The following is a 26541-nucleotide window of genomic DNA, read 5'->3' on the forward strand; positions in this document are numbered from 1 at the left end:
AATGTTGTTTAAGTTTACCGAGTAATCACCGCAGATTCGAATATTTCCATCCGAACGCAACACGGGCACAATTGGCGTAGCTATATCGGAATGTTCGACTTTCTTCAAAATGCCTAAATCTAGTAGCCTCTGCAATTCAGTTTCAACTTTAGGTTTTAACGCTAAAGGTACCGTCCGAGGCTTACAAAACTTAAACACGACATCTTTTTTAATTTTTAAATGAATTTTATAGGGAGTAAATGTGCCAAGTTCCCCCGAAAATACCTCCGAGTACTTTTCGTGCAATTTTTTTAACATCGGATCCCCTTTTATACTATGACAATTAAGGTTACACAAATGTAGGTCAAATTTGCTAATAAAATCGCGTCCTAGCAATGGCAATTGCGATATATGCGAATCGATCGTGGCAATAATAAAAAATTTAATCTCAATTATACGATTATCAAACTTAACCGGTAATAAGATATAACCCACAGGTATGATTTTATTGCCATCGTAACAATTGAGCCTTACGTTACACTTGCATAAGGCATAATTTACTTTAAATGTTTTTGAGTAAACATCGGCGGGTAAGACGGACACTGCGCTACCGGTGTCAACTTCGCACAAAATCGACTTGTTATCAATCAACACAGATTGCATCATAGGTTTCCCGTTAACCGAACGGATAGGAAAAAAATCATAAATACCTTCGCAGATATCGTCAGTATCCTCGGCTAAGAAATTTGTGGTCTTAATTTTAGATTTACACACTCGGCTCAGATGGCCTTTCTTTCCGCACTTTTTACACGAATACTGAGTAAATATATAATATATATATTCTATTCTATTATATTCTAAATTTACACTGTTCTTTGGAATGTCCGTGATATCCACATGCACTACACTTTATTTTTTCTTATCGCCTTCCGCGTCGGGGCGCAGCGCGAACACATCTGCAGATGCGCCGGCGCTGACCGTACTGTTGTTGCCATGCACCGCCAGCCGCGCACAGCGCACGCTTTGCGCCAGTTGCAGGCTTTATTGAAGTCAACAAAGTTGGGTCTTCGGAAAAGAGTTTTTCTTTCTCCTTCCTGTTTTCTAGTCCAAGCACAAAACGGTCTCTTAGCGCGGAGTCGAGTTCCGTAGTGAACGAACAATATTGCGCCAGACTGCGCACACGCGCCGCCCAGTCGTTTAATTCCTCTCCGGGACGCTGTTCCGCTTTGTAGAATAAATATCGCTCGGCGAAAACACATCGCTTAGCTTCAAAATGTCCGTCTAATTTCGCAATGAGGTCATTATAGCTGATCGAATCTAGGTCAGCTGGAGACACTAGGTCCTTTGCGATGCGAAAAGTGTCCTCCACCAGGGCAGAAAGTAGTACCGCTCGGTGTGTAGCACCAGATTTATCCGTCTCCTCCGTAAATTTGTTCGCCAAACAAAACTGAGCAAAACGACTTTTAAATATGGCCCACTCCTGCGTGCGGTGGTCGAACGTCGGGCTGTTACCTAACACCAGATTCATTGCTAACATCTTCTCACTTGTGTATAACTGACTTTTATCATAAAAACTTCACTTTTTATACGCGTATGTTCTTTTTTCGTCGCCACTGAGATGTTTCAGGATAGGTTTCAGAATAAAACACAGGAATAGCAGTATAGCGTGTACGGTCGGTTACAGACTGACTTGCTTAACTAGTTTTAAAACTACCCTTTATTATAAACACTACAACATTATTATATTTCCGTCACTTGCATTCAATTAAAATAAAAATAATTTTCCATGTTTGGGCTCCTCCAGATACGAAACCATTGAATTCTTTTTTGTAACATATACCTCAAGTAATACCCAATATCCTCATATCTAACTCCAAGAAATTAATTTCGAAAATATTTAGTTTTAGTATTTTTTAAATTTTTTTTTATTATTACGAATTGTGATCTATCAATCTATCAATGAAACGGCCTCCTAGCCTAGTCGATTAGTGACCCTGCCTATGAAGCAGGAGGTAGGTAAGCAGGTTCGAATCCTGGTAAGGGCATTTATTTGTGCACAAATAAATGCCCTTACCAGGGCTTGTATATATGTGTATATGGGCATTTATTTGTGTGGTGATGATGATGAACACACAAATAAATGCCCTTACCAGGATTCGAACCTGGGACCTCCTGCTTCATAGGCAGGGTCACTATCAACTAGGCTAGGAGGCCGTTTCATTGATAGATTGATAGATCACAATTTGTAATAATAAAAAAATAAAAATAAAATACTAAAACTATATATTATCGAAATTAATTTCTTGGGGTTGGATATGAGGATATTGGGTATTACTTGAGGTATATTTTACAAAAAATAATTCAACGGTTTCGTATCTGGAGGAGCCCAAACTTGGTATGTTTTGAAAATTATTTTTATTTTAATTGAATGCAATTGACGGAAATATAATAATGTGATATATTTTTAGAACTGGCTCAAAATGCCCTTTCATTTAATACCACACACGATAGGTTTCTGAACATTTTTTTTTATTTTCCATACAAAAAAAGATGACGTCATAACTTCTTTCCGTTTGTTTTTTTTTTGGTGCTACGGGCTACGGGTCAAATTAATTCAAATGGCCTAAAGATTAATCGTGCCGATTTTCATACCTTTAACACCATTTGCAGCTGATTTTGATCAACCGCTAGTACAGTTTGCAATATTTTTTGAAAATGTAATTATGCTGATTATTAAAATATCTATATATATTTGCTATTTTTCGTTTTATTCAAGCTGTGTTTCCCTTGGGATTACCTTATTCATTATAATAATATGTATTAGGTGGGGTCAACTGGGGTGAATAGGGATGGCTGGGGTGAACAGGGACAAAATTTAAAACGAGATTTGCTTGACAATTTCTTAAAAAAATACTTACACATATTGTATCATTCAATTAAAAATAATAATATGTTTTGTATGATACATACAATTTGTGTGGGTATTTTTTAGGGTTCCGTACCCAAAGGGTAAAAACGGGAACCTATTCCGTTTATCTGTCTGTCACCAGATGGCGTTAATATTAATATTTAACAAGTTAACACATATCAGTGAAATAATAAGGATCAAAGTCAAATGGCGTTCTAACAGTTTTAATCTTCTGTTGAAAGCTGGCAGTAAATTTACAGTGGCTACATAATTTACTTTGAAAATCCGCCTCTATACACTCTATTCGCTTTGCTCATATATATGAATATGACCCAGGGTCATTTTTGCAGTTTTGAATTTAAAACCTTTGATTGCTTATGTTATGTTAATACTATAAAATATTTTGGCGCATGGGAGCTGTTAGGTGGGACTAAGTCTTTCATAATTTCTTTTGACTAGTAACATATTAAATAGCAGTAGGTATAAATAAATGAATGTCTCTAGTGTATTTTATTTTATCATCAGCGCCGAGGAAAGACTACGCAAGGACAGAGAGACAAAGGCGCGCTTCAAACGCGAAAGACAGGAGGTTCAAGACAAGTTCCTTGCAGACGAGGCGCGCCGCCTGCACGAGCTTAATACCCAGCGCCAGTGGGAGATGATGAACCGGTGAGTTGTCCCATCACACGTGAGTTACCCGACCCCAACGTGAGTGACCTGACCCAGAACAGGTGACAATGGAGCTTTAAACATGAACAACAGGTTGCTTGCGAATGAAGCGCGCCGCTTGCATGAGTTCAACACGCAGTGGGTGATGTTGAACCAGTTAATGACCCAGCATCAGTGAGTACCGGAAGAAAGTTAGTGTACTATCACACATGGATGGTTCTTATGAGTGAGTTATATTTCACCGGCGAGTGACTGAAAACGCTAGTGACCCATTACACGCGAACGACCCTTATAAATGAGATACGTGGGTCATACTGAAAGTTTCTGGATTCTGATAAATGAGACGACTTATTTTTTCTAAGTGGCCAGTTCCAGGAATTTTTAGTATGCCCTAAGTATCTGTCACCAGTTAGTGACCCGTTGTCATTCTACAAATACAGTTCCTTATAGGGATAAGTTCGCCTTTGTACTTCCATTACTGTAATTTATTTTTGTAAACCTGTGTTGTGTACAATAAAGTGATTACTACTACTACTACTACAGTTAGCAGCAGAAGTTAATAGACGGCGAGGTGTTCAAAATTACCTTTGACACGCTCTAAATCTCTTAACAATAAAGTCGCGTCAAGATACTACTAGCTTGTAGCTACTAGCTAAGTTGCTCATATGTTTATTCTAATTATTTTGAACACCAGTCCCACTTAGCAACTTCTGCTGCTGACTGTACAAAATAGATACAGAATTTGTTTTAAAACTTAAAAAAAAATATATGCCAGTAATTTATATTTATTTTCAAGGTTCAAGAACCAAGAGCTGTACGAAGACTTCCAGGAGAAACTGCGTCAAGAGAAAGAGCGCAAGATAAAAGAGTTCAGAGAGGAGACGCTCAGGCTTTGGGTGAGTCACATAACTCACATACAATGTCTGCCTTATGTTGTACACTCAGCAGCAGAAGTTGCTAAGCGGGCGAGGTGTTCATAATTATCTTGACACGCTCTTATTCTCTTAACAATTAAGTCGCGTATTTAAGAGGGGGCCTACGCAAAATTGTAGTTTTAATATACAGAATGTAATTTTTTTTGCCATGAAAAAAGTACCTAATATAATGTATGGGCAGGATAAACAGAGCTGCTCTCCAAATATTTTGATGCAGGTGACAATAAAATGACATTGAATTCCAGAAAGAGCGAGATGAGCGCGACGCGCGCGAGCGTGATGAAACCCGCTACTTCTACGGCGAGCTGGCCGAGAGGAAACTACGCGACGCGGACAACAGGCTGTTCGCGCACGCGCAGGAGCTGCTGGCCGAGGCGCGGCGCCACAACAGGCCCGACTACGCGCTGCGCAAGGCTCTCGATGTACGTACCCAGCCTAGAAGGCTTGAGTCTAGCTACAGTTCTCTCGCTACCTCTACAGCGAGCTGGCTGAGAGGAAACTACGCGACGCGGACAGCAGGCTGGCACGGCGCCATCACATCGATGTAAGTATAATTGGGGCATTTGATGTATGATTTTAGGGCATTAGAGATGTGCGAAGACGAAGATGCGTTGCGAGGGATTTGTTTGTTAAGAACCACACCAGTGTATCACATAATGTACTGCGCCGTACGGCGCCAACTATATTAGCTGTCAAATTCTATGCACGAATTTGTCTTAGACTTTATATACACGTCTAGTACAGTCGCCATTCGATATATTGGAGCGGCCAAGGTGCTCACAAATATCTGAACACGCCTCTATTGTCAAGGCGTTAGAGTGCGCGTTCAGATATTATGAACACCTTGGCCGCTCCGATGTATCAGATGGCGACTGTACACTCAATCAGCCTTTGATCTTACTAGTATACAAGACAAGACAGCACAGTGAAAATCGTAGGTTAAGGTATATTCGTATATTTATCAGCAAAGAAACCACAATGATATACAATGATCTCATTTTTTTTTTCTCCATTTTATGGACAATTTATGAGTAAGTGCTTAGGTATGTAGGTGTGTATTAACATGAAATATATTGCCCTGAATAGTTTAGGTTAGCGTAGCGTGAACTAATATATAGCCGTGGACGAAGTCGCATCTGCGAGGGCCTTTTCTTTCGATGTATATTCCCAAGAAAAAAGGGTTTGAGTCCGCGAGGCCCCTTTAAGTGCGAATCCGTGGGCGTGGGCCCCCTTCCCCCTCGCCTAGCTACGCTCTGTTTAGGTTCTTGTCGCTTACTCTTCTCGGTTGTGGAAAATTCGAATCAATGCGAAGCAGGAATAAGCAGTTTTCATTATCTGCAAAAAGTAAACAGACCCATTTGTTACAATAAATAATAATAATAATAATTTCAGCCTAATATATTCGTCCCACTGCAGGGCACAGCCCTCCTCTCATGCGCGAGAGGGCTTGGGCTAGAGTCCCCACGCTAGCCCAATACAGATTGGGGACTTCACATACACCTTTGAATTTCTTCGCAGATACAGGTTTTCTCACAATAGGTAGAGTCAGTCCAAGAAATGTCTGCAGCGGATTTGATAGCCCACGCAGAGTGCACGTGTTATTTTAAACGTCAAACTTCTATGAAATTATGACGTATAAATGACACTTGCACTGCGTGGGCTATCAAATCCGCTGCAGACTTTTCTTGGTCCAACTCTACATTTCTTCTATGTGATTCTTTTTTGAATTTTTAATGAACACTTGTAGCCCATTTGGACCACGAAAATAACTTTTACAGTATTACATATGGTCACTATGGTGCTATAGTTTATTACTTTCCGTGCCACCGTAAAACGTTGTACAATAATATACACGTACGAATATGTAATTGGCAACTCGTGTCGATTCGTGTAGCCGCGGAGATCGAACGCGGCAACCATTCGCTGTTATACCACAGAATAACTAATAGTACTACCGTACAGAAAATTCACTCCTTCACAAAAGTCATATTTAGGTATAAAATTATACCTATACTCGCCGCCTGCAACAAAATTGAAACTTATAACCGCGCACGAACCGTGAATCTTCTTTGGGCGAGCGCCATGTGACACGACTATCGTGCGAGCGGTTACATATCAGAATACCGAAAATCGATTTACCTAATGTTGAATCACCTATGCTCGTTTCACCTATTTTTTTAAATACCTAATGATCAATTAACCTAAGCTCATAACACCTAATGAACGAATTACCTATTGCACGTTTCACCTACAATTGGTTTACCTAAGCTCAAAATACCTATGCTCGAATTATCTAAAGTTGAAACACCTAATACTCGAAATACCTAAAGCTAATATACCTAATACACGAAACACCTAATGTTGATATACCTAATGCACGAAATACCGAAACTCGGTATACCTAATGATCGAATTGCCTAAAGTTAACATACCTACTGCACGAATTACCTAAAGTCGGTATACCTAATGATCGAATTACCTAAAGTTAACATACCTAATGAACGAAATACCTAAATTCGATACACCTAATGCACGAAATACCTGAAGTCGATGCACTTAATGAACGAAATATGTACCTAAAATCAAAAGTATAATTATTGTTTAGTAGAACATTATTAGGACATGGTATACATTTTTTAGCCAAATCATTCAATTGGCTTACTATTTTTTATTATAATATAAGGTCTAGTCATTTGCCAGAGTCGAGATAGGTGCGACGACGAGCAAAGCGAGGAGGAGCGTGTTAGGTTAACTGCGACCAAACAGTGCCAAAACCGACTTTTATTTCATCGTCATGATGTTAACTTACAAAAATCAAGTTTTGATAAGATAAGATAAGATAACTAATTTTGTATTAGACTTACGAAATCATTCTACTACCTAAAAAGTAGCGTTTCAAAAAGTGTATTCTTAAGTTGTTATCCAAACAAACAGTTTCTACTGTAAGGTTGGGAAATCATACGATTTATTAGGTGGAGTTGGTTGCCACTTGGATCATTCCGCAAAATGATATTAATTTTGTACTAGGTATATAGACTTTAGGTATTCCGTGCATTAGGCATATCGACATTAGGTAATTCGTTCAGGAAGTATATCAACTTTAGGTATTTCGTGCGATAGGTTTAACAGTTTTAGGTATTTCGTCCATTAGGTAAATCAAGTTTAGGTACATCGATTATTAGGTATATCAGATTTAGGTGTATCGTCCATTAGGTATATCAGCTATAGGTGATTCGTTCATTAGGTATCATAGCTTTAGGTGAAACGTGCAGTAGGTAAAACGTGCATTAGGTATATCGTGCATTAGGTGTTTCGTCCATTAGGTTATTTGAGCTTAGGTATTATAAACTTAGGTCAGTCAATGTTTAGGTAAAATGATCGATAGGTCATTTAAAAATAGGTGAATCAAGCATAGGTGATTCAACATTAGGTAAATCAATTTTCGGTATTCTGATATGTAACCGTGCGAGCCGAGCGGCCTGCACTGCCATACGCGTGCCCTGCCCGGGAGGTGCGCCAGCCAAATGTACCTAAACTGCGTAATAGTGACACCCCCCTGGTTATACGCAGCTGTTATTATTAGTCAAAAACCGGTTGACAAATACATAGTTGGGGAACTTATTACCGATATGTATGTGGGCAGTGACAGCGGGAACAACTTAAGCCCAGTAATTATGATGGGTTGTTTCGCCCGCTCCACGAAGAGCTTGATAGATCTCTTGTAGCGCTCCGAGCGCGGCAACCATTCGCCGCTATACGCTGCTGTCATTAAATCGTGACTCTAAAACCAAAGAAACAGGGAACTAACTTGACAGACTGATCATTGATAAACTACAAACAGGTAATAGGTATGTATGATAGTTTCCATAAAAAAAATGCAAGCTTACCTCGTATGTAAGCTGAGTGCCAAGCCAAGCCGGGGTGAATACTTCCAGGTTGAGGGCCATGAAGTAAGCCACCGTGAACATGTAGGACTCCACTGTTGCAGGCTTTAAGGTAAAGTAGATGTTAGCGAGCACATAGTAGTATAAAGGTTATTTGACAGCCGGAATTTACAAAAACTTAATCGTGTTTGAATGGAAATATATACATAACATTAATTGTTTTATATTAAAAAGAACTTTTCTTCAAATTCAAAAGTCTCAATACCACATTCGTCTTCTAAAACCTTCGATCAACACCGCTCCGACACGTCGGAAGGGAGAAGCCCAAGCGATATCAAACAACAAATCGCACTTCTCACTCACTACATACGAAATCCAATCTGTAATGACGACACAAAAAATACATGGAAAATGGCACACGTCAAAGACAAATCTTGCACACTTCGATCTCTTTTTGTGTACGGATGAGTCACAACACGCACCGTGCTAGTTGTGTGAATGCCCAGTTCGGCATGTGCTTCGCCAGAGGGGAAATAGGTAGTGCAATTGCCGACTCCCTTCCCGGTGTTGCTCGAAGTCTAAAAGAAATGTCTTAGGCTCCCCATTCACACTCCTACATTGCAGTCCGGCTCGCAGGACTGCGGAGTAGGATATAGCTCACACACCTTCTACATTGTAGTTCGCCTTGCAGGACTACCTAGGGAGCAAGAAATAGCTCACACACTGAAAATGTTACGTGCAATTAAAAAAAAAAGAAAACAGCTCTTTCTTGTTATTAGATAAAAATAAAAAAGAGTGTGGGAGAAGAAACTGCTAAAAATTCGCCAGAGAGCGTCATATTTCTTAAGTACCTATTGATAATAATACTAATAATTGTTGCAATGCCTATTCCTCTATTGTTTGTTGGAGTGATTGGGTGATTTTTGGTCCCACAAACAGCGGTTTTCTTTATAAATTTTGAAAAAATTGCGCGTACTGTTTGTCATACGTCACACGGCAGTCCGCTACGCAGGACGTCAACCCACAAACAATCCTGCACAGGACCCAAGAGCCATCCTACTTGGGTGTTGCAGGACGGCATGTAGTCCGCGACCCCTTACACAGTCCTACATAATGAGGCGGACTACAATGTAATAGGAGTGTGAATGGGGGGCTTAAGTTATAAATCAATTTGAAAATAAATCACCAGAAGCAATGTTAACATCGAGGCGCAGATTATGGCGGAGCCGATTCCGAACTGAACGAACATAGCCCCGCCGATCACGTCCTGAAACTGCTCAACGTACCTGAAACAAGGGGCAAGTGCCTAACGAAACGGCCGTTCTCCGAGAAAAGGGCTACGGTATTTTTGTACTCGTATAACTACACGCGACAAGATTTATAAAAGGGTTGTAGTTGACAAAAACAATCGCAGTCATATTATTTGGAAATATATTTTGGCGCGATTGTGATACTTATATAAATATATAGACCAAAGGTATTTAGGTACATTTCGTGTCTTGAGTCCCTTGCTGCACTCAATAGTCTAACCTAACAGAATCTTTCGCTCAGGGCTCAAAATTAGCATTCAAAGCAAAAGTTATCTGTTTTTTAGTTGCACAAATAACCACTTATGTCTATTTTAAATGTATTTAGAATAGACAATCATTAATCAATCCTTAAAATATTACTAAACCTTATAAAACAAAGTCCCCCGCCGCGTCTGTCTGTTTGTGTGTTTGTTCGCGATAAACTCAAGAACTACAGAACGGATTTTCATGCGGTTTTCTCTTATCAATAGAGTGATTCTTGAGGAAGGTTTAGGTGTATAATTTGTTAACCCGTGCGAATCCGGGGCCGGACGCTAGTCTATGATAAAAATATACACCTGACTTACTCTATAAGCAATCCGTAGTGATGAAGAATTTTACGCAACTTCTGCTGCTGTTTTAGGTCCCGCATTTTTTCGCTGCCATCGTCAGACTTATCTACTTGCAAATTTTCCAAATCATGTTGAAGCACCTTAACTTGGGCTATCGCTAATGCCATGTAACCAGCTATCAAAGTATCATTATTCACGTTGTACATCATATGATTGTACATACCATATGATTCATATATATAAATCAAGGTAAAATATTGATTTCTAGTTTCGTCAGAAAGAAAATAATACTTGCATATCGGCAGTTCCAAAGTGTTTCCAAAAATCCAATATCCGAATACAGGAAAAAGCACTTGAGCGAAATATGTGAAATTGCATAGAAGAGTAAAAGTGTTCAAGTATGTTTTATAATAATGGTGGTACTTTCTAACAATCTCTCTGCCAGTGGCATCGCTTCCTTTAAATTCGTCACAATCGAGCATATCAAATATGGCTGAAATTTTTTCCCTCTTAAAAATTATCATGCACGCTTTGAATGCAATTGCGATTTCCGTGAAGAAGAAAATTATTTCTCGAATAAGTGAGTCGATTCTGAGCGGCGTGTAAAAGAGGTTTATTGTCAAAAGGGCTTCGTAAGCGACTAAGGTGATGAGTAGATAGGTAAAAGAGAAGTATTTGTAATATTTGTTAGGTATTTTCCCGGGCCATAATCCGAAGATTGTCCAGAAAAATCGATTTTGAGTAAAACTGTCCGATTGCTTGGTCGACATAGTGTGGAATACGGAAGTTGTTTGCTTCTGAAGGGTTTACTCGAAGTAGGTGTATTAAGTACAGTACTATTGTAATTAAGTGTACCTAATGTAAAGGTGCTTCCAAATTGTAATGTTTCTTTAGAATGTGGTCTGCGTTTTTACATACGCAGGGCCAGGGTGTTCATAATATCTGAACACGCACTCTAACGCCTTGACTATAGAGACGTGTTCAGATATTTGTGAGCGTCTTGACCGCTCCGATGTATGTATCCGATGGCGCCTGTACCTATATTTAATAATAAACTGAAATTGAAATTGAAATCTTTATTGTCATATTGTGAGTTACAATGATTTTAAAATTATGATCATCACAATCAACCGCGATGCGGAGTATAATGTTAGTACTAAACCTAATCTTACGAACTAATCTAAATACTTAGTTTATACAAATGTCATGCCATTACATGTGATACGAATAAAAGACGGACTGACTGATATCACAGCTGATATGACTACGGTGATATACAATATTAAAATGAAGTTTAGTGTTAAGAATATAATACTTTTATGAATCGAAATTTATTACATGTTAATGTTTCTACAGCTTCTAAGTTTATTCATATCTTGCTTGTTTTCTCTTTCTTCTTGAAATCCATCTGAAAGCAGCTCCAAACTATAGTTTGTCAACTTTTTCTTCCTGTGGTATATCATTTAAATTGTATCGCCAGTTCTCTTCTTTTGAACTTGGCTTGAGACGCTGCCGCGTGTCTAGATATATATCGTGGCCAGATAATAGAATTCGAACATTTCGAACATTTAATGAATTGCCAATTTAAATTGACGAGTTTATGACAGGAAGATTCCCAAGGCCCAGCCATACCACTTAAAAAACCAAATCTTGCTAGTGAAAATTGAAATTATCGGTAAAAATAACAGACTTGAAAATTGAACGAAACAAAAAATATGCAGTAAATTGAAAATTATTTACTTTGTGAATTTCATATCTATACCTAGGACCGTGTTGACTTTTTCATGATGTGGTTAAATTAAAGCCTCACCAGTAATACAGTCAGCAGCAGAAATTGCTAAGCGGGCGAGGTGTTCAAAATTACCTTGACGCTCTCTTATTCTCTTAACAATAAACTAAAGTCGCGTCAACATCATTTTGAACATCTCGCCCGCTGAGCAACTATTGCTGCTGATTGTACATGATTATTGTCAAGATAATGTCATTCTCATTCCAATGGCGAGACAGTATGAAAAAAATTAAGACTTAAGTGGGCCATTTTATTTAAAGTTGTCCCCCTACACTTTTTTTTTCAAAATTGAGATTTTTTATGTTATTTCTACTCAGAATCACGAGCTATTTCTATCCTAATAGGAGAAAAAAAGTGTCCCAAGGTTTTTTCCCCATTCCGTTACCATTTTTTCATAGACTTTGTATGGCGGATTCGGAATGGAAAGATCGAAAAATGTATGGAAATCTTGGGACACTTTTTTTTCTCCTATTAGGATCAAAAGAGCTCATGATTCTGAGTAGAAATAACATAAAAAATCCCAATTTTGAAAAAAAAGTGTAGGGGACAACTTTAAATAAAATGGCCCAAGTATGAAGTATGAAGTAGGTAGAGTATGAAAAAATTCCAATGAAATTCCGCTACATGACGCGTGATCAATATAATTATGTATATCTTGGTCAGGCTTTAAAATAGAATCATTGGCACATGAAATGTCTAAGATCTGACCAGAATTAATAAAGGTACATTGGTTGAAGTTACGCGTTTCATTCACTTCCTATAAAAAAGGTTTCTGGTAAAGGACACTTTTTAAGTGTGAACAAACTTTTTCTTGCAACAACATGTAATTTGATCGAAAGTGTTAATTTGATAGCTTTTTTAAATGGCATAATTGGTAAAAAACTACTAATTTTGCTACCAGACATTTCCTTAATTATAGGTATGGTGCAGCTTAGTAATTGTTTTAATTTCTTCGTGTAATTTGTAATTTCTTTGTACAGGTGTTAAGGAAAACCCCTTTTTCTTTATTAATAAGTAATGGAGTGCCTTTATTAACCCCATATAATTACCAACGACATTATTTCGCTTTTCACATAAAATTGTTTATCTTACGAACTTATTTTACCTACCTAATATAAATATTCTCGTTTTGACGATACCGTTAATGGAGTCTCCTAGTAAGTATATATACCTACCTGTGATTATACGTCGATCGATAGATTTTTCTGGTAGTATATATATTAACCTTTAGAACGCCATCCGTCATACCCAAACATGCCAATATATATGGCATTTATAAGCTAGCAAATATAAACCGTACTGGAAACGTTGAAGGTTGCGTTAACAACGTACGCCATTTACTTATAACTCTTAGAAGCGTTATTGGCGCCACGGGCGCGACTTAATTAAGCTGCGTACGGATTGCGCGTACATTGGCACGCGTAGTCGGTTACGCGTGTCCTGGAACACCATGTCCGTACTTGCAGCTACGCGTACCGTACACTCTAGCGAGCCGCCATAGTCGGTTTTTGGTACAATGTATGCGTGGACTGCGTATCCCGACTACGCGTAACCACAGGAACGCACTGTCCGTACGCAGCTTTACGACGCCTTCAAGGCTTCTTGGCGTTCAAAGGGTACAAGTTTCCGCAATGTCTGTGAAGCTCTTATTGTACCTAATTGTGCCTCGTGTGAGTCGTATCGCTGTATGACTTGTACCTACCTAACTCAGAGGGCCTACCGCGAACATCGGACAACGAAATTTCGACAATTTCTTCATCTGTCTCGCAATAACTCGAATATGCAAGAGAAATAGAGAGGCAAAACAAAAAATAGATTTTCGTTGTTCGTGGTAGGCCCTCAGTGAAAGCAAAAAGAATAGATAGTATAGAGGGGTCCTGTCATTGTAAATTTTGTAGTCACTGTAAATTTACTGCCATCTATCGACACACGACTAAAACTCAAAATGAAAACGTATAGAGTTATCAAAACATGTATGTATATATATGGATAAATGATTTTATTATTTTTATATCATTTTGATCCATGTTCATTCACTGATATCTATGTGTTAAAATTGTTAAATATGAAACGGTGTCGTCACGCCATCTAGCCGAGGATAGGCTAAAGGTGTGTGCGCCATCTATTCGAGAATGACTTTTGCTTCAATTCCGAGGCACGTTTTTTCCTTAGACTTTATTCGTCTTATACGAAGTTACATATGTCTTTGGTGAAAGTAATGGGTACCTACTTACTATGCATCTCTTCCCACAGCGCTACTGTTCGCTGTACCGCCTGCATCCGATGCCGGAGTTGCCGAAAACGCTACAGTCGCACTTCCCCGGCTACGGGCCTAAGGTAACACTAACGCCGCGTCTTACGTAAGCGAACAACTCGCGAACGCGACGCGGCGCGGCGCGGCGCGCCTAAGGCGTTCGCGTTCGCAACGAGATCGCCCACGTAGGACACTTCTATAGGTATCAAAGGATTCATTCAACCCGCGCCGGAAAGCTTCGCTTCTCGTTCGAGTGTTGTTTGCCTACGTAGTATGATGCGTTACACAGTATATAGGTACCCATGTAAGGTAGTACGTACGTAGTACCAAAGAGAATAGAGTGTATAGAGGCGGATTGACAAAGTAAATTATGTAGCCAATGTAAATTTATGCCATCTTTCGACAGAAGATTAAAAATGTTAGAACGCCATTTGACTTTGATCCTGTTTCTTTCACTGATAATATGTGTTAACTTATTAAATATTAATATTAACGCCATCTACTCCTCACGATTTTAGTTTAATATTGTAACATATAATATACCGGTGTAAAGATTTACCACTAAGTATACAAAGTTATTAAGACCTGTGTTTTCTATCAAAAAACGCCCACATCCCATATCGACGGGATACATTCATTGATAAATTCGCCATGCACTTTTACGGCTGATGGTACATACAAGTTTTCTTTGCATATTTGCAATGAGTGTAAATCAAGTATTTCTATAGGATTGCTGCTTAGCAGACCCGGGGTATAAGCCCGAGCCTCCACCGCAGCCCGAACCTGAAGAGAAGGAGGCTCCGCCCCAGGCAGTTGGGGACCACAACAATGTTGGCAAGAGAAGCGGCTTGCAGCCCGTTCTGAACGGTGACAAGGTGAAGTTTTTTGTAGGATAATTATCAAAATGCTTAGGTGACACAATAGCGCGTTCTTGGTCCGGTCAGCACAATTATCTCTTTCTTGCTCTCACTTTGTAAGTCTTATAACTGCATGTTTAACGGACATATGGCGGACCACCTTCCACACGATCTAACAGGCGTCGGACCGGACCAAGGTGAGGGCCAGTACGCCTGTCTGTTACAGCTTTAAGATCAGGGGCGTATTTTGAAATTTGGCACCCCGGGCCAATACGTTTCGCCGCCCCAGAAGTCAAGGAAGAAAAATAAAATGCAATCCGGGGGTTGGCGCCCCGGGCCATGGCCCGGATGGCCCTAGGGTAAATACGCCCCTGTTTAAGATGACAGGATAACCTGCTGCATTCGTTTTTGGGTTTGAATTTAGGCGATCGCGTAGGGGCATATAGGTATGGTTACTATACTTACTATACATCAAATTAAGACAAAGACAGCAGGTTACATCGATGATCAGATGATAGTGTTGTCTTTAGTCCAGCTCTTGCCAGCCGCCTTGCGAAGGTCATCACTCCATCTTGTTTTGCGCAGGCGGCGCCGTCTGCGTCAGCGTCTGCTGTCGAGGAGACAGTAGCGGACTATAAGAGAGTCGGGCGTGCCAACGGTCTGCAGAGGACACCTGCTGAGGTAACTGCTTGCAAATGGGGGCCTAGCCAAATGACAATCGTTGTCAGAGAAACGAAACGCTATCTGTCTCTCTCGAATATGGAAGCGTAGTAGAGAGCCCCCTGATGTCTTAACCCTTAACTGTTAACCTTTTGAATGCCATCTGTCAAACGCATGAACGTCATGCACACGCCAATATCTCTGGCAAAAGCTAGCAAGTATAAACCGTAATGTAAACGTCGAATACCAAAATGAAGAGTATTATGGCTATTCATTCATTCATTCATTTATTCCTTTATAAAACATAGTTTTACATGTCAATTACAGTATTTCATATTTACAACTATTTACATCGATATTACATAACATAACACATCATTTATATATTTAATATTAAGTACAATTTACATTTTCAATTTATGTTACATTTTCAAATTATAAATGTTGGCACATAAAGTTAAATTGTGGTGTGAACCAGTTTAAGAGTGCACGCCGTTGAAAAATTCGTCAACAGAGTAGTACGCTTCAGACATAAGTTTAGCCTTAAGTTTATTCACGAAACCTTTATTACTAGTGGCACTTTTAATGTCTAAGGTTATGTGGTTATATATCTTAGGACCTATTGAGTGGAGACACTTTTTAGACTTGGCTAGACGAGTACTCGGTGGACGCAGTTCGCCTCGTCGCCTAGTGTTATAGTTGTGCGAGTCGCCGCGCGTTGGGAATTGTTCAAGGTTACCTCTCACATACTTGGCTACGTCGAGAATATACAAGCTCGGGAGGGTGAGGATTTTGGCATCCTTGAACAATTCACGAGCGGGGTGATCCCAGGAGACGCCACGCATGCAACGAACTGCCCGCTTTTGGAGTCTGAATATTCGGTCACGGTTGGCTGAAGTTGCCCACAGTTCTATGCCGTAGGTTAGTAAGGCGTGGAAGTAGCCAAAATAGGCTTTCCTCACGTTCGTAGGATGTAGACTAGGGCGCAGTCTGCTGAGCGCGAAACAGGCAGAAGACAAACGGTCGCAGAGTGAGTCAGTATGGGGATTCCATGTTAATCCAGAATCTATTATGAGACCTAGGTATTTTACTTCGTCCACCTGGGGAACAAGTTCGTTATTGCAATAAATATTTAGGTTGTGTTCTTTTTTCCCACGTAAGCAAAACTGTACGATATTTGTTTTTTCTACGTTCAGTATCATTCCATTCACTGAGAACCATGATGCGACGTCATTCATTACCTTGGCAAGTTTAGATCTAAGTTCCTGTTGATTTAAGGCTGAGACGATCACACAACCGTCATCGGCGAACATGACAAATTCTGCATCATCGGTGGCGGTTGTGAAATCGTTCATAAGTATTAAGAACAGGTTGTTGCCCATAACGGAGCCTTGAGGTACGGCACAGTCACCGAGTTCCAACAGGTCAGATCTAGCTCCGTGGACAGAAGTTAGTTGCCTGCGACCATCTAAAAAGGAAGCGATTATATTTAGGTAATTTCCCCTAACGCCGTAGTGATCTAACTTAGCCAGAATCAGAGGATGGGCGACCAGCTCGAAAGCGCGCGACAGGTCGCAGAATATGGCGGCCACCTGTCGCCCGGCGTCGAGATGGCCGGTCACTCTGGTTACCACGTCCCGCGCGGCATCAATCGTCGACCTGCCTGGTTGGTAGGCGTATTGTTGCCTATTTATTAAATTATTTAAGTTAAAGTGAGACATTAGTTTGTCACATAAAAGGTTTTCAAAAACTTTAGAAAACAGAGGTATAAGAGATATAGGCCTGTAATTTTTTAATCTATTTAATTCACCTTTACCTTTGTAGATCGGTTGTACTTTAATATCTTTTAAGTTGCTAGGATAAGTGCCTGTTTCGATACATCTATTAAATAAATTACAAAGTATACTAATAACAAATTTAGGTATTAGGTCAAGTGAGCGCGTGGACATATCATTTATGTCTTTAGAGTCCTTACGCTTAATTTTTTGTAACGTTTTTTCTACAAGTTGCATATCAAACGGTTCAATTTTAATTAGGTCAGTGTACTTGTTTACATACTTACTCAGATAGTGTAATGCAGCTGGTATATTCGCGCGGGCTCCCGTGTTCTTGTTTGCGTCGACGTAGAACCGGTTTAGCGCCGCGGCGGTGGCGGCGGCGCGGGACTCAGCTGACTGGCCGGCTGATTCGTTTATCAGTATATCGAGCGCATCATTTTTTGCCTTACCTCTGCCCGATTCAGATGCAATCACCCGCCATGATGTTTGGCAGATATTAGTGCTTTTTGATATTATATTATTGATATATTGTCTACGAGTGGCACATAGTTCGGCTACATACATACTCTCAAGCGCTAGTAAATCATAACAAGGTTGTACAGGTGTCGTACAACTTGCCGCAGATGTTTTTGCTATACGTAGCTGATTGCGCGCACTCTTTACTATCTCTCCTGTAATGATATGCTCATCACTCCCGGACACCTCGGGAAAAATGGCCAATTGCAATTTTTTTAAGCTGATCTCAATAAAAAAAATATTTGTTTCATTTTCGAAAGATTTCTTTAATTAACTTTTTTTTTTATCTTGTAAAAAAACTATGGCCAACTAACCCGGTCTTACCCTTTATTTATTGATTTACCCCCTTATTCATAAACGCGCTACAAACCTCAATTAGCTAATAACCGTTTGTCCTTATCTGTCATTTTGACTTATTTGTAAGAAAGGGATAAAACATAATTTAACTAAATCAGGCCTGTAAAGTTTCATGGGTTATTTGTTTTCAGATTGACCTATTCAAGCTCCCCCCGATCTCCGTGGTCCCCTGCCAAACGCCGAACTGCACTTGCCCGTTGAAGAAATAAATAAAACAAACGTATACAAAATATTAATTTATTATAGAGTTGTCATGTCTAGAGAGCTATGGCACCGCTGCTGTGACTAGACACGTGGTGGTCCTGTTACTATTACATTAGTAGGGTTTTCGGCATTCGGTAACACCAAAGTGTTTAATATAAACCTTATTACAATGCTTTAAGGCCTATAGTTGGACAATTAGGTGTCGTTTGTAAACACTTTTATAAGTTACAAACACATATTAGAATCTCGAAACCACAGATACTGAAAAAAGAAATACAGGCATGCCGTGTTACAATTTCTGCACGATAATTTCAAAATCACGATACCCAATTAAAAATATGAAAATAGATTGTTTTTTTGCTTTGTGGTACAGTTTTGTATACAATTACGTAAACTAATTTTTATATTTCTAAATAAACTTTACGTTTATTGGTATGTTAGTAAAAGTTGTCGATGTAATTTATATTAGTGTCGTGCTACCGAAGTACACCTACTATTTGTTCGTTGCGTCCATACAAGACTAAATTAAACTAGCTTACTAAAATAAATCTTTGGTCATATTGAGTGTAGTTTCTTTACGCTGCGTCAAATATCGAGGGATTTCGAGTTCGCATTGGGATTTGAACTTTATCTGGTTGGAATAAGGTCGCTTTTAATTTAACGATGCATTTAAAACAATATTATTGCTGGTATTAAATTGACCTATGTTAAATACTTGTGTCACTGCAAAATAAACATTATCTCTTTATGATAAGGTTGTCTTCTTTAATGTGAACTCTAGTTCCCTCAAATACGCCAATACTGTAACAGGTTTGTGCCATTGAAAAGATTAAGGCAAATGCACATTAACAGTTGAACATATCTTGTACAGTCAACAGCAGAAGTCCACTTTCGAGAACATTTCATTCGCAAATGCGGTACTATTATCATTATTATCAATCATGAACTTGTAAACCTATTTATTTTCAAGACACGTGGTAACTTCCGTTCCTGACTGTACACACACAAACAGTAAACATTCTCTAGAAAGTCTGGTGGCTTGTGAGCAAAATTTGAATGTTTAAATATTAATTTAAATTGATGTGAGTATTCACTAGATTTTCTAGTAAGGTTTTACAAATGTAGTATATGTGCAATTTGCCTTATGTGAGATTTCTAGGTACACAGCTTTCGTAATACTTTCGTTGGCTTTGGCTTACAAAATATTGTCTATAGTTAGAAAAATAAATTATTATTAGCGAACAACTAACTATATCTAGATCATAGTTCATTTCAAATAGACCTGCACAAAAGGTCATTGACACCAATTCAAAATACACAACTGTTTTACAGATCATAAGGGAAGTAGTACAGTCAACAGAAATACATTAATTGCTCGAAATATTTACTTTTTCTTTGTTTAACTACATATGACTACATATGATGTTGACTGTATCCATAAACTAATAAAAAAGTCAATTATCGTTTATGCAAATCTGTTTAAATCTATACATACAGGCCAATTCGAATGTGCACTGACATCAAACCGGTATTAGAATGATATTACAATCATATAAATTTTTAATTCAATTCAAAATATCTGTTAGCTGTCATTTGCGTGGGCGTCTCGCTCGCACTTATCCTTGTGCGGACAAGTTTGAACGATCTGAACGCGCGAATGACAGCTAACTGATATGATTCCCATATCATTCTAATATCGGTTGGATGTCAGTACCATCGGCCACACTGTTAACTGACAATTCGTCAACCTTATTACAAAAGGCATAAGGTCCACCGGTGGACAGTTAAGATCTTGCTGTTTGTACACGTTCGAGTGGCCCGATAGCTTTTAACTCGTTCCATCGACGACACGATTATCTAACCAAAACTAAACCTTATTCACTTGAGTTAAGGTCTTCTATCAATCAGTTAAATGTGTCATATCATTATGTTCGTTAATAACAATTCACTCCGACCTGCAAATAACGCCACTATGTCGTTCGTAATAAAGCTCTAGATCGTTCGGTCGAGTCAGTCGCTAACTTAACTAACTTATCCTAACTTGTACTTTCGTGCGTCCGAAACCTAATACGTATATGGCAAGTGCTATTTTAATGAATACAGGGAGATATTTGGTCATTGACATCTCATTTTATTACTTAAGTGTTTTGATAATAAATATAATTCTAAAGAAAGTTCATAATTAATAACACAAGCGTCTCTGGATAGATATGCCTTTTATGTGAGAGAGAGACGAGTATATTTATGATGATAGAGATACAAGAGGTCAATGACAAAATGTATTCCTGTAAAATGGACTTTTAGACTGGTATGTCAGTAAATATTGAACTTTAAGTGCATCGAGCAAGGCTGCTTTTGCAACAACGTGCAATGCAATACCAGTCTATATTGTGTTGTAATAATCTTAGCACATTAAATTTTGTAAAAAATGTCAATACATAATAAAATATTATGTCAACCACAAGTGTTTAATATTTGAATCAAAAATAGTGTTTGTAAAGAATTGTTCTAAAATCTATAGTCATAGACATAAAATATCATAGCGAAATTTAAAATGACATTATGTCATCGTCATTTTTTAACGCTTTGATAATTTCGAAACTAACTGTACTAAGGCAAGTTAGGACGACAAGGTTTCCGATACTAAATATTACATACAATCCACTCTCATACATACATACAAAAAAAACAAATAGGCGGAGAGGCAACAACCGAAACATGGAACGATCTCCAACGCTTATCTAATTTTAAACATAAATTAAGTAACACAAATACAACTAATTCAATTTGGCACTATTCTAATACTTACGTCTATTTCTGGCCAATCATATGGAAATGCATTGGGATTAATTTATAAATAAAATGCAATATTAGAACCTTGAAATGCTGACATACCATCGTCAACACTGTTAAATGTCAGTTCGTTAACCATATTGTAAAGAGTTGTAAAGATATTGTAAGATTCCGCCACCGCATGCTCCTGTTGAAGCACCTCGTTATAGAGAGAAACATGTTGAGTAATCTTTGACTTAAAGACCCCCAATAATTAGTGTTACAAAATCGCACTTTTTTACAAAATCGAGTCGTCTCTTTTTATTTTCCTTTTTTTTTTAATGAACTTTTCATTAAATCCTTGTGAAACTAAAGTAGGACAAGTACAGGTAACTTTCATATCATTAGACAAAATATTAAACAGTAAATCCGTGATAGGTACAATATGTCAGCATTTAAGATTCCGCACCAGTCATACATCATAAAAGATCAAAATAAATTAATTCTACCATTCATGAAATCATCTAAAAAGTTCGCCAGCCTACAAAATAATAAACCAACATATTTGGTTAACCAAGTCTAAATTAGAAGTGGAACCTTCAAAAGACATTATTGCTTACTGGCGACCTGTTTAGATAATCTCATGATGCGAACATAGTGCTAGATTTCGCTAAGTCTGCCCACGAAGCTATGACAAGTATGACGCTGCCGTACATTGTCACTGCAAAGTAAGTACAGACTTAGAGTAAACTCTAGACCAGAACGTTCGCTGGAACCGTGTCATGTCACGCTCGTGTGACGCTCGATGTGACGTCACGTGTGTGACTTGAGGTGACGTCATCAGGGCACGTCGCGGGAGGCGTCCATGGCGTGGTTGAGGCAGCGGCTCACGAGGCCCAACTTGTCCAGGTAGGCCGACGCACCGCCGCGGGGTGTACTGTGACATAAACAAATGAATATTACAAGAAAAAAATATACGAAACCGGCCAAGTGCGAGTCGGACTCGCGCACGAAGAGTTCCGTATCATTACGCAAAAACGGCCAAAAAATCACGTTTGTTGTATGGGAGCCCCACTTAAATATATATTGCATTCTGTTTTTAGTATTTGATGTTATAGCGGCAGCAAAAATACATCATCTGTGAAAATTTCAACTGTCTAGCTATCACGGTTCATGAGATACAGCCTGGTAACAGACAGACGGACAGTGGAGTCTTAGTAATAGGGTCACGTTTTTACTCTTTGGGTACGGAACCCTAAAAATCGACCTTGTCCCACCGAGAGAATAAAATTATTTAACTAAGAGACATATACATATAAGAGGAATCATTTTGTACAATTTGTGCATTTTGGTAGTTGCACAAGTTTACCTACCTTAGCCCGAAGGAGTCATCATGCTGTGAGTTGGAACTGTAGGACCGGCGGATGAGGTCACCCACTAGAAAAACACGAAATGATAAGCACATCCTCATGCCTGTTTTTGAAAGGTAGAAACACAACTTTGCACCTAACAAACTTCGACTTGGTTTAGGTAAAGACAAAATCTGTTATAGATACATATGCATGTCAATATTGTTAAAAATTTAGATTTAGGTCTCTGGTTGACGCTACATTATTTTAGGAAACAGCAACATTCCACGCCACGAACTATTAGAATCTGTATGGCGTCAACCGGCCTAGAGAGCCATGTTAGGCTGGCTCTGGGTCTACACTACAACCTACTCTACGCTAGACGAGCCGAGCACGCGCGGAGCACCTACGGTAGACCCGGCCTTATACCGACTAAGTTATAAGGGAGTTTAACTTACGCTGTGGTGTAGCGGGGGAGTGCAGCGTCCGGTCGTGGTCGAGCACGCGCCGGGCTAGGGTGTCGCGGGCCCGAGTGCGAGGCCGAGAGGCCGGCGTGCCGTCCGTGGGCTTCGGGGACGACCTATACATAACATAGATGGGTTCAGATTCAGACTGAGGCTTACAATTGGAGACTAACAAATCACAACGGCGCTTTTAAAATTGTCTGTAACGTCAATGTGGCTAATTCCGTCATAGGGACTATTCCGTCCACGAGCGTAAGCGTATATTTCTTTGATTTTCAACCGTAGGAAAAAAAACCTTTTGCTTTTGATTGCTGAAATTAAAAGCGATCGCTGCTTTGTCGACGAAATTATCAATGTTGTTCGAGAAAAACGCTAGTGGACGGAATAGACCCTACGACGGAATTAGCCACATTGACCTTATACATATTAAAATTGTCGATGTGATTTGAGATTTTATTGCGACATGCGAAAAAAACTTGTCATGCGTTGAGCGTTTATATAGGTATATCACTCTGGCGCCGCCTACGAAGTCCTCATGTTTGATAATCCTTAGGCGTGCGGTTTCATAATGTGCCTTCGAAAACCGCTCAGTATCCCCTTTGGGGGATGGCAGCAACGGTAGACTCACGGTGTGTTGTCGGTGCGTGGCCGCAGGATGGCGGCGGCGGACAGCGCGCGGAGCTGCGCGCGCCGCCGCACGAGGAAACCCATGCGCAGCACCACGATCACGCAAGTAGCCACGCATCTGAAAATACATAATTAATTGGGAAATTTGCGATTTTATCTCGCCTCTTTTAAGTTTGTAAGGGTCTGAGTACTAGAAATGTTTCACCCAATAACACATTTTTATGACCAAGATGGCGATGACTCGTAAAGCGGTTAAGAAAGATGTATCATAAACCCCAGCCGCCGTTCCGTTGGTGGATTGAAGAAAAGTAGCGACCAAAGTACTAAGATAATAAATATTATATCATTTCCTTTCGATTCAGAATTAAAATTCCAACTAAAGTTAGACCAAGAAAAGTCTTCAGCGACTTTGATAGCCCACGTAATGCAAGTGTTATTTTAAACGTCAAACTTCTATGAAATTATGACGTTTAAAATAACACTTTCACTGCGTGGGCTATCCAAGTCGCTGCAGACTTTTCTTGGTCTAACTCTGACAAACAACCAACTGTAGGTGCCACTTACTTGAATCTCTTCTTGCCAGTGCTCTGTTCGGGCGCACGGGTTAAGCGCAGACTGCGTTCCAGTTCGTTGTAGCCAGCCACCACTCGCTGTAGGTACCGTTTCTGCCACACCAGGGCCTTGCGGCAGCTCTCCAGCTTCAGGCAGCGGTTGTGGAGGTAGCGGATCTGGTGACAAGTAGATTGATTATGTTAACAACCAAGGACATTAAAAAAGAACCGTCTAAGCTAACTCTGCACCAACCTTGACGGGCTTGACGTAGCAAAGTGCGGAGGTGCAACTAAATGTTCATAGGAAATGCTCCCACACTTTGTCACTGCCAAATCTGTGCTGAGTTATCTTGGTCCGACTCTAATGAACATTGCGTCTTCCCCTTAAGTCTGTGTTTCGGAATGGAGGCGCTTTATTTAAGGTTCTCAAGGAGAACAAAAGGCACATGGTTTGTCGTAAAAGATTATGACTAGAAAATTAGGAACATTAAAAACTTATATATATTATAGGCTTTTGACGATTAAAAACTACAGATGTATCTTAGTACCGTAGAACGGGGTGACTTTTGAAAATTTGGGGTTACTTTGATAGATTTAAAACGGCCATAGAATTACCATTATTCATTATTTACTGAAAATGTTCCTGTAACTAGTTAGATTACTATATATTCATATTCACCTACTGTAAAAAAATCTCGCATAAAAATATATTATGGCTTAAAAACTAGAATTTTAAAGTCGCCCCTGCATTTGAAAGTCACCCTGTTCTACCGTACTAGCGACCCGCCCCGGCTTAGCACGGGTTAACAAATTATACACCCAAACCTTCCTCAAGAATCATTCTATTGATAGGTGAAAACCGCATGAAAATCTGTCCAGTAGTTTTTGAGTTTATCGCAAACATACAAACAGACAGACGCGGCGGGGGATTTTGTTTTATTTATATGGTGTAGTGATGAAACAATGTAATGTTTAAAATTGTCTAATTTTAATGAATTTCCAAATCCGTGTCTCTTTCGTCCATTATATAATGGCACTAAATCAACCTATTTGCAAGAACGTCTGTAATTTAAATTTTTGTTTGAATGAAAAATTAAAAATAGAATGTCGTTTTGACAAACGTTTATTTATATGTCACGGTCACCGATGTGACTGATTTTATACGTTTTTATTTATTTATATTTACATTTTATTAGCAAAAGTGCATAAAACCGTAAAGATGAACGAATAGCAGGAATGGAGATGGATCCTACCTCTATAACCGAGTCGAACAAGCTCCCCACTATGGTGTAAGTATATATCACACAAACATTAACACCGAATGTCTCTCGGAAAAACCTTACGATGGTGGTAATATTTAATACACCTTCGAAGTATATAAAATGGTCAAGTTATATAGATATAAGGCAGATTTATACCAAAAAATCCACGGAGCAACAATATTCATTGTAGCTTTTAGAAAAAAATTAAGAAATATTGGTTTTGTCAAAGGCGCCTGGCTCTAAAACACATGCTATTAATTCTCAAAATGATAAAGATTGGAAACATATATTGTACATATATTTGTTTCCATCAGCGCGAAACGGCTGGAAAGGTTTCAAATGTTTTGGCATATTGGTAGCTGGGACTCGGTGAAATCCGTTCTCCGTCTTCGGCTTAAGTTAAGCAAAAAGGGCAGTTACGAATTAATAGCTCCAAGATGGAACCGCGGGTAATTGTTTTGTCCCCAATAGCAAAGACATATGTAACTTCGTCTAAGACGAATAAAGTCTAAGGAAAAAACGTGCCTCGGAATTCAAGTGAAAGTCATTCTCGAATAGATGGCGCACACACCTTTAGCCTATCCTCGGCTAGATGGCGTGACGACACCGTATCATATTTAACAATTTTAACACATAGATATCAGTGAATGAACATGGATCAAAATGATATAAAAATAATAAAATCATTTATCCATATATATACATTTTTTGATAACTTTATACGTTTTCATTTTGAGTTTTAGTCGTGTGTCGATAGATGGCAGTAAATTTACAGTGACTACAAAATTTACAATGACAGGACCCCTCTATACTATCTATTCTTTTTGCCAATAGGCTACTTTCCTACTAGTCAAGTCAGCTTCTT

General features: G+C 39.1%; 3 protein-coding genes across 5 annotated transcripts in view; 1 reads left to right on the plus strand and 2 right to left on the minus strand.

Moving 5' to 3' along the window:
• The window catches only part of LOC134797814 (trichohyalin-like), a 42705-nt gene extending 22090 nt beyond the window's left edge, over positions 1–20615 (plus strand). For both annotated transcript variants that reach the window (XM_063770179.1, XM_063770178.1), the window contains exons 8-14: positions 3413–3556; positions 4353–4452; positions 4737–4913; positions 14279–14362; positions 15008–15154; positions 15722–15817; positions 18579–20615. In XM_063770179.1, coding sequence (XP_063626249.1) covers positions 3413–3556; positions 4353–4452; positions 4737–4913; positions 14279–14362; positions 15008–15154; positions 15722–15817; positions 18579–18656 — 826 coding nt within the window. In that variant the 3' untranslated portion in view covers positions 18657–20615. The remainder of the gene's footprint in view (positions 1–3412; positions 3557–4352; positions 4453–4736; positions 4914–14278; positions 14363–15007; positions 15155–15721; positions 15818–18578) is intronic.
• LOC134797310 (odorant receptor 7a-like) lies at positions 5610–11118 on the minus strand. Of its 2 annotated transcripts, none has more exons than XM_063769536.1 (5): positions 10528–11118; positions 9562–9661; positions 8379–8480; positions 8117–8272; positions 5610–5826 (listed from the first exon to the last, which is right to left on the minus strand). In XM_063769536.1, the coding sequence occupies exons 1-5, from the start codon at positions 11004–11006 to the stop codon at positions 5764–5766; spliced, it is 900 nt and encodes a 299-aa protein (XP_063625606.1). In that variant the 5' UTR covers positions 11007–11118; the 3' UTR covers positions 5610–5763. The 2 variants fall into 2 exon arrangements, with proteins under 2 accessions (XP_063625606.1, XP_063625605.1); XM_063769535.1 differs by having other exon boundaries at positions 10252–11118.
• A 1622-nt stretch (positions 20616–22237) lies between the features above and the next one.
• The window catches only part of LOC134797818 (golgin subfamily B member 1), a 108653-nt gene continuing 104349 nt past the window's right edge, over positions 22238–26541 (minus strand). Inside the window, exons 34-38 of the mRNA XM_063770188.1 lie at positions 24428–24591; positions 23865–23981; positions 23231–23352; positions 22797–22860; positions 22238–22360 (exon numbers count right to left, since the gene is read on the minus strand). Coding sequence (XP_063626258.1) covers positions 22264–22360; positions 22797–22860; positions 23231–23352; positions 23865–23981; positions 24428–24591 — 564 coding nt within the window. The 3' untranslated portion in view covers positions 22238–22263. The remainder of the gene's footprint in view (positions 22361–22796; positions 22861–23230; positions 23353–23864; positions 23982–24427; positions 24592–26541) is intronic.

The sequence above is a fragment of the Cydia splendana genome, chromosome 15 (assembly GCF_910591565.1).
Source record: "Cydia splendana chromosome 15, ilCydSple1.2, whole genome shotgun sequence".
In the NCBI taxonomy this organism is placed as follows: domain Eukaryota; kingdom Metazoa; phylum Arthropoda; class Insecta; order Lepidoptera; family Tortricidae; genus Cydia; species Cydia splendana.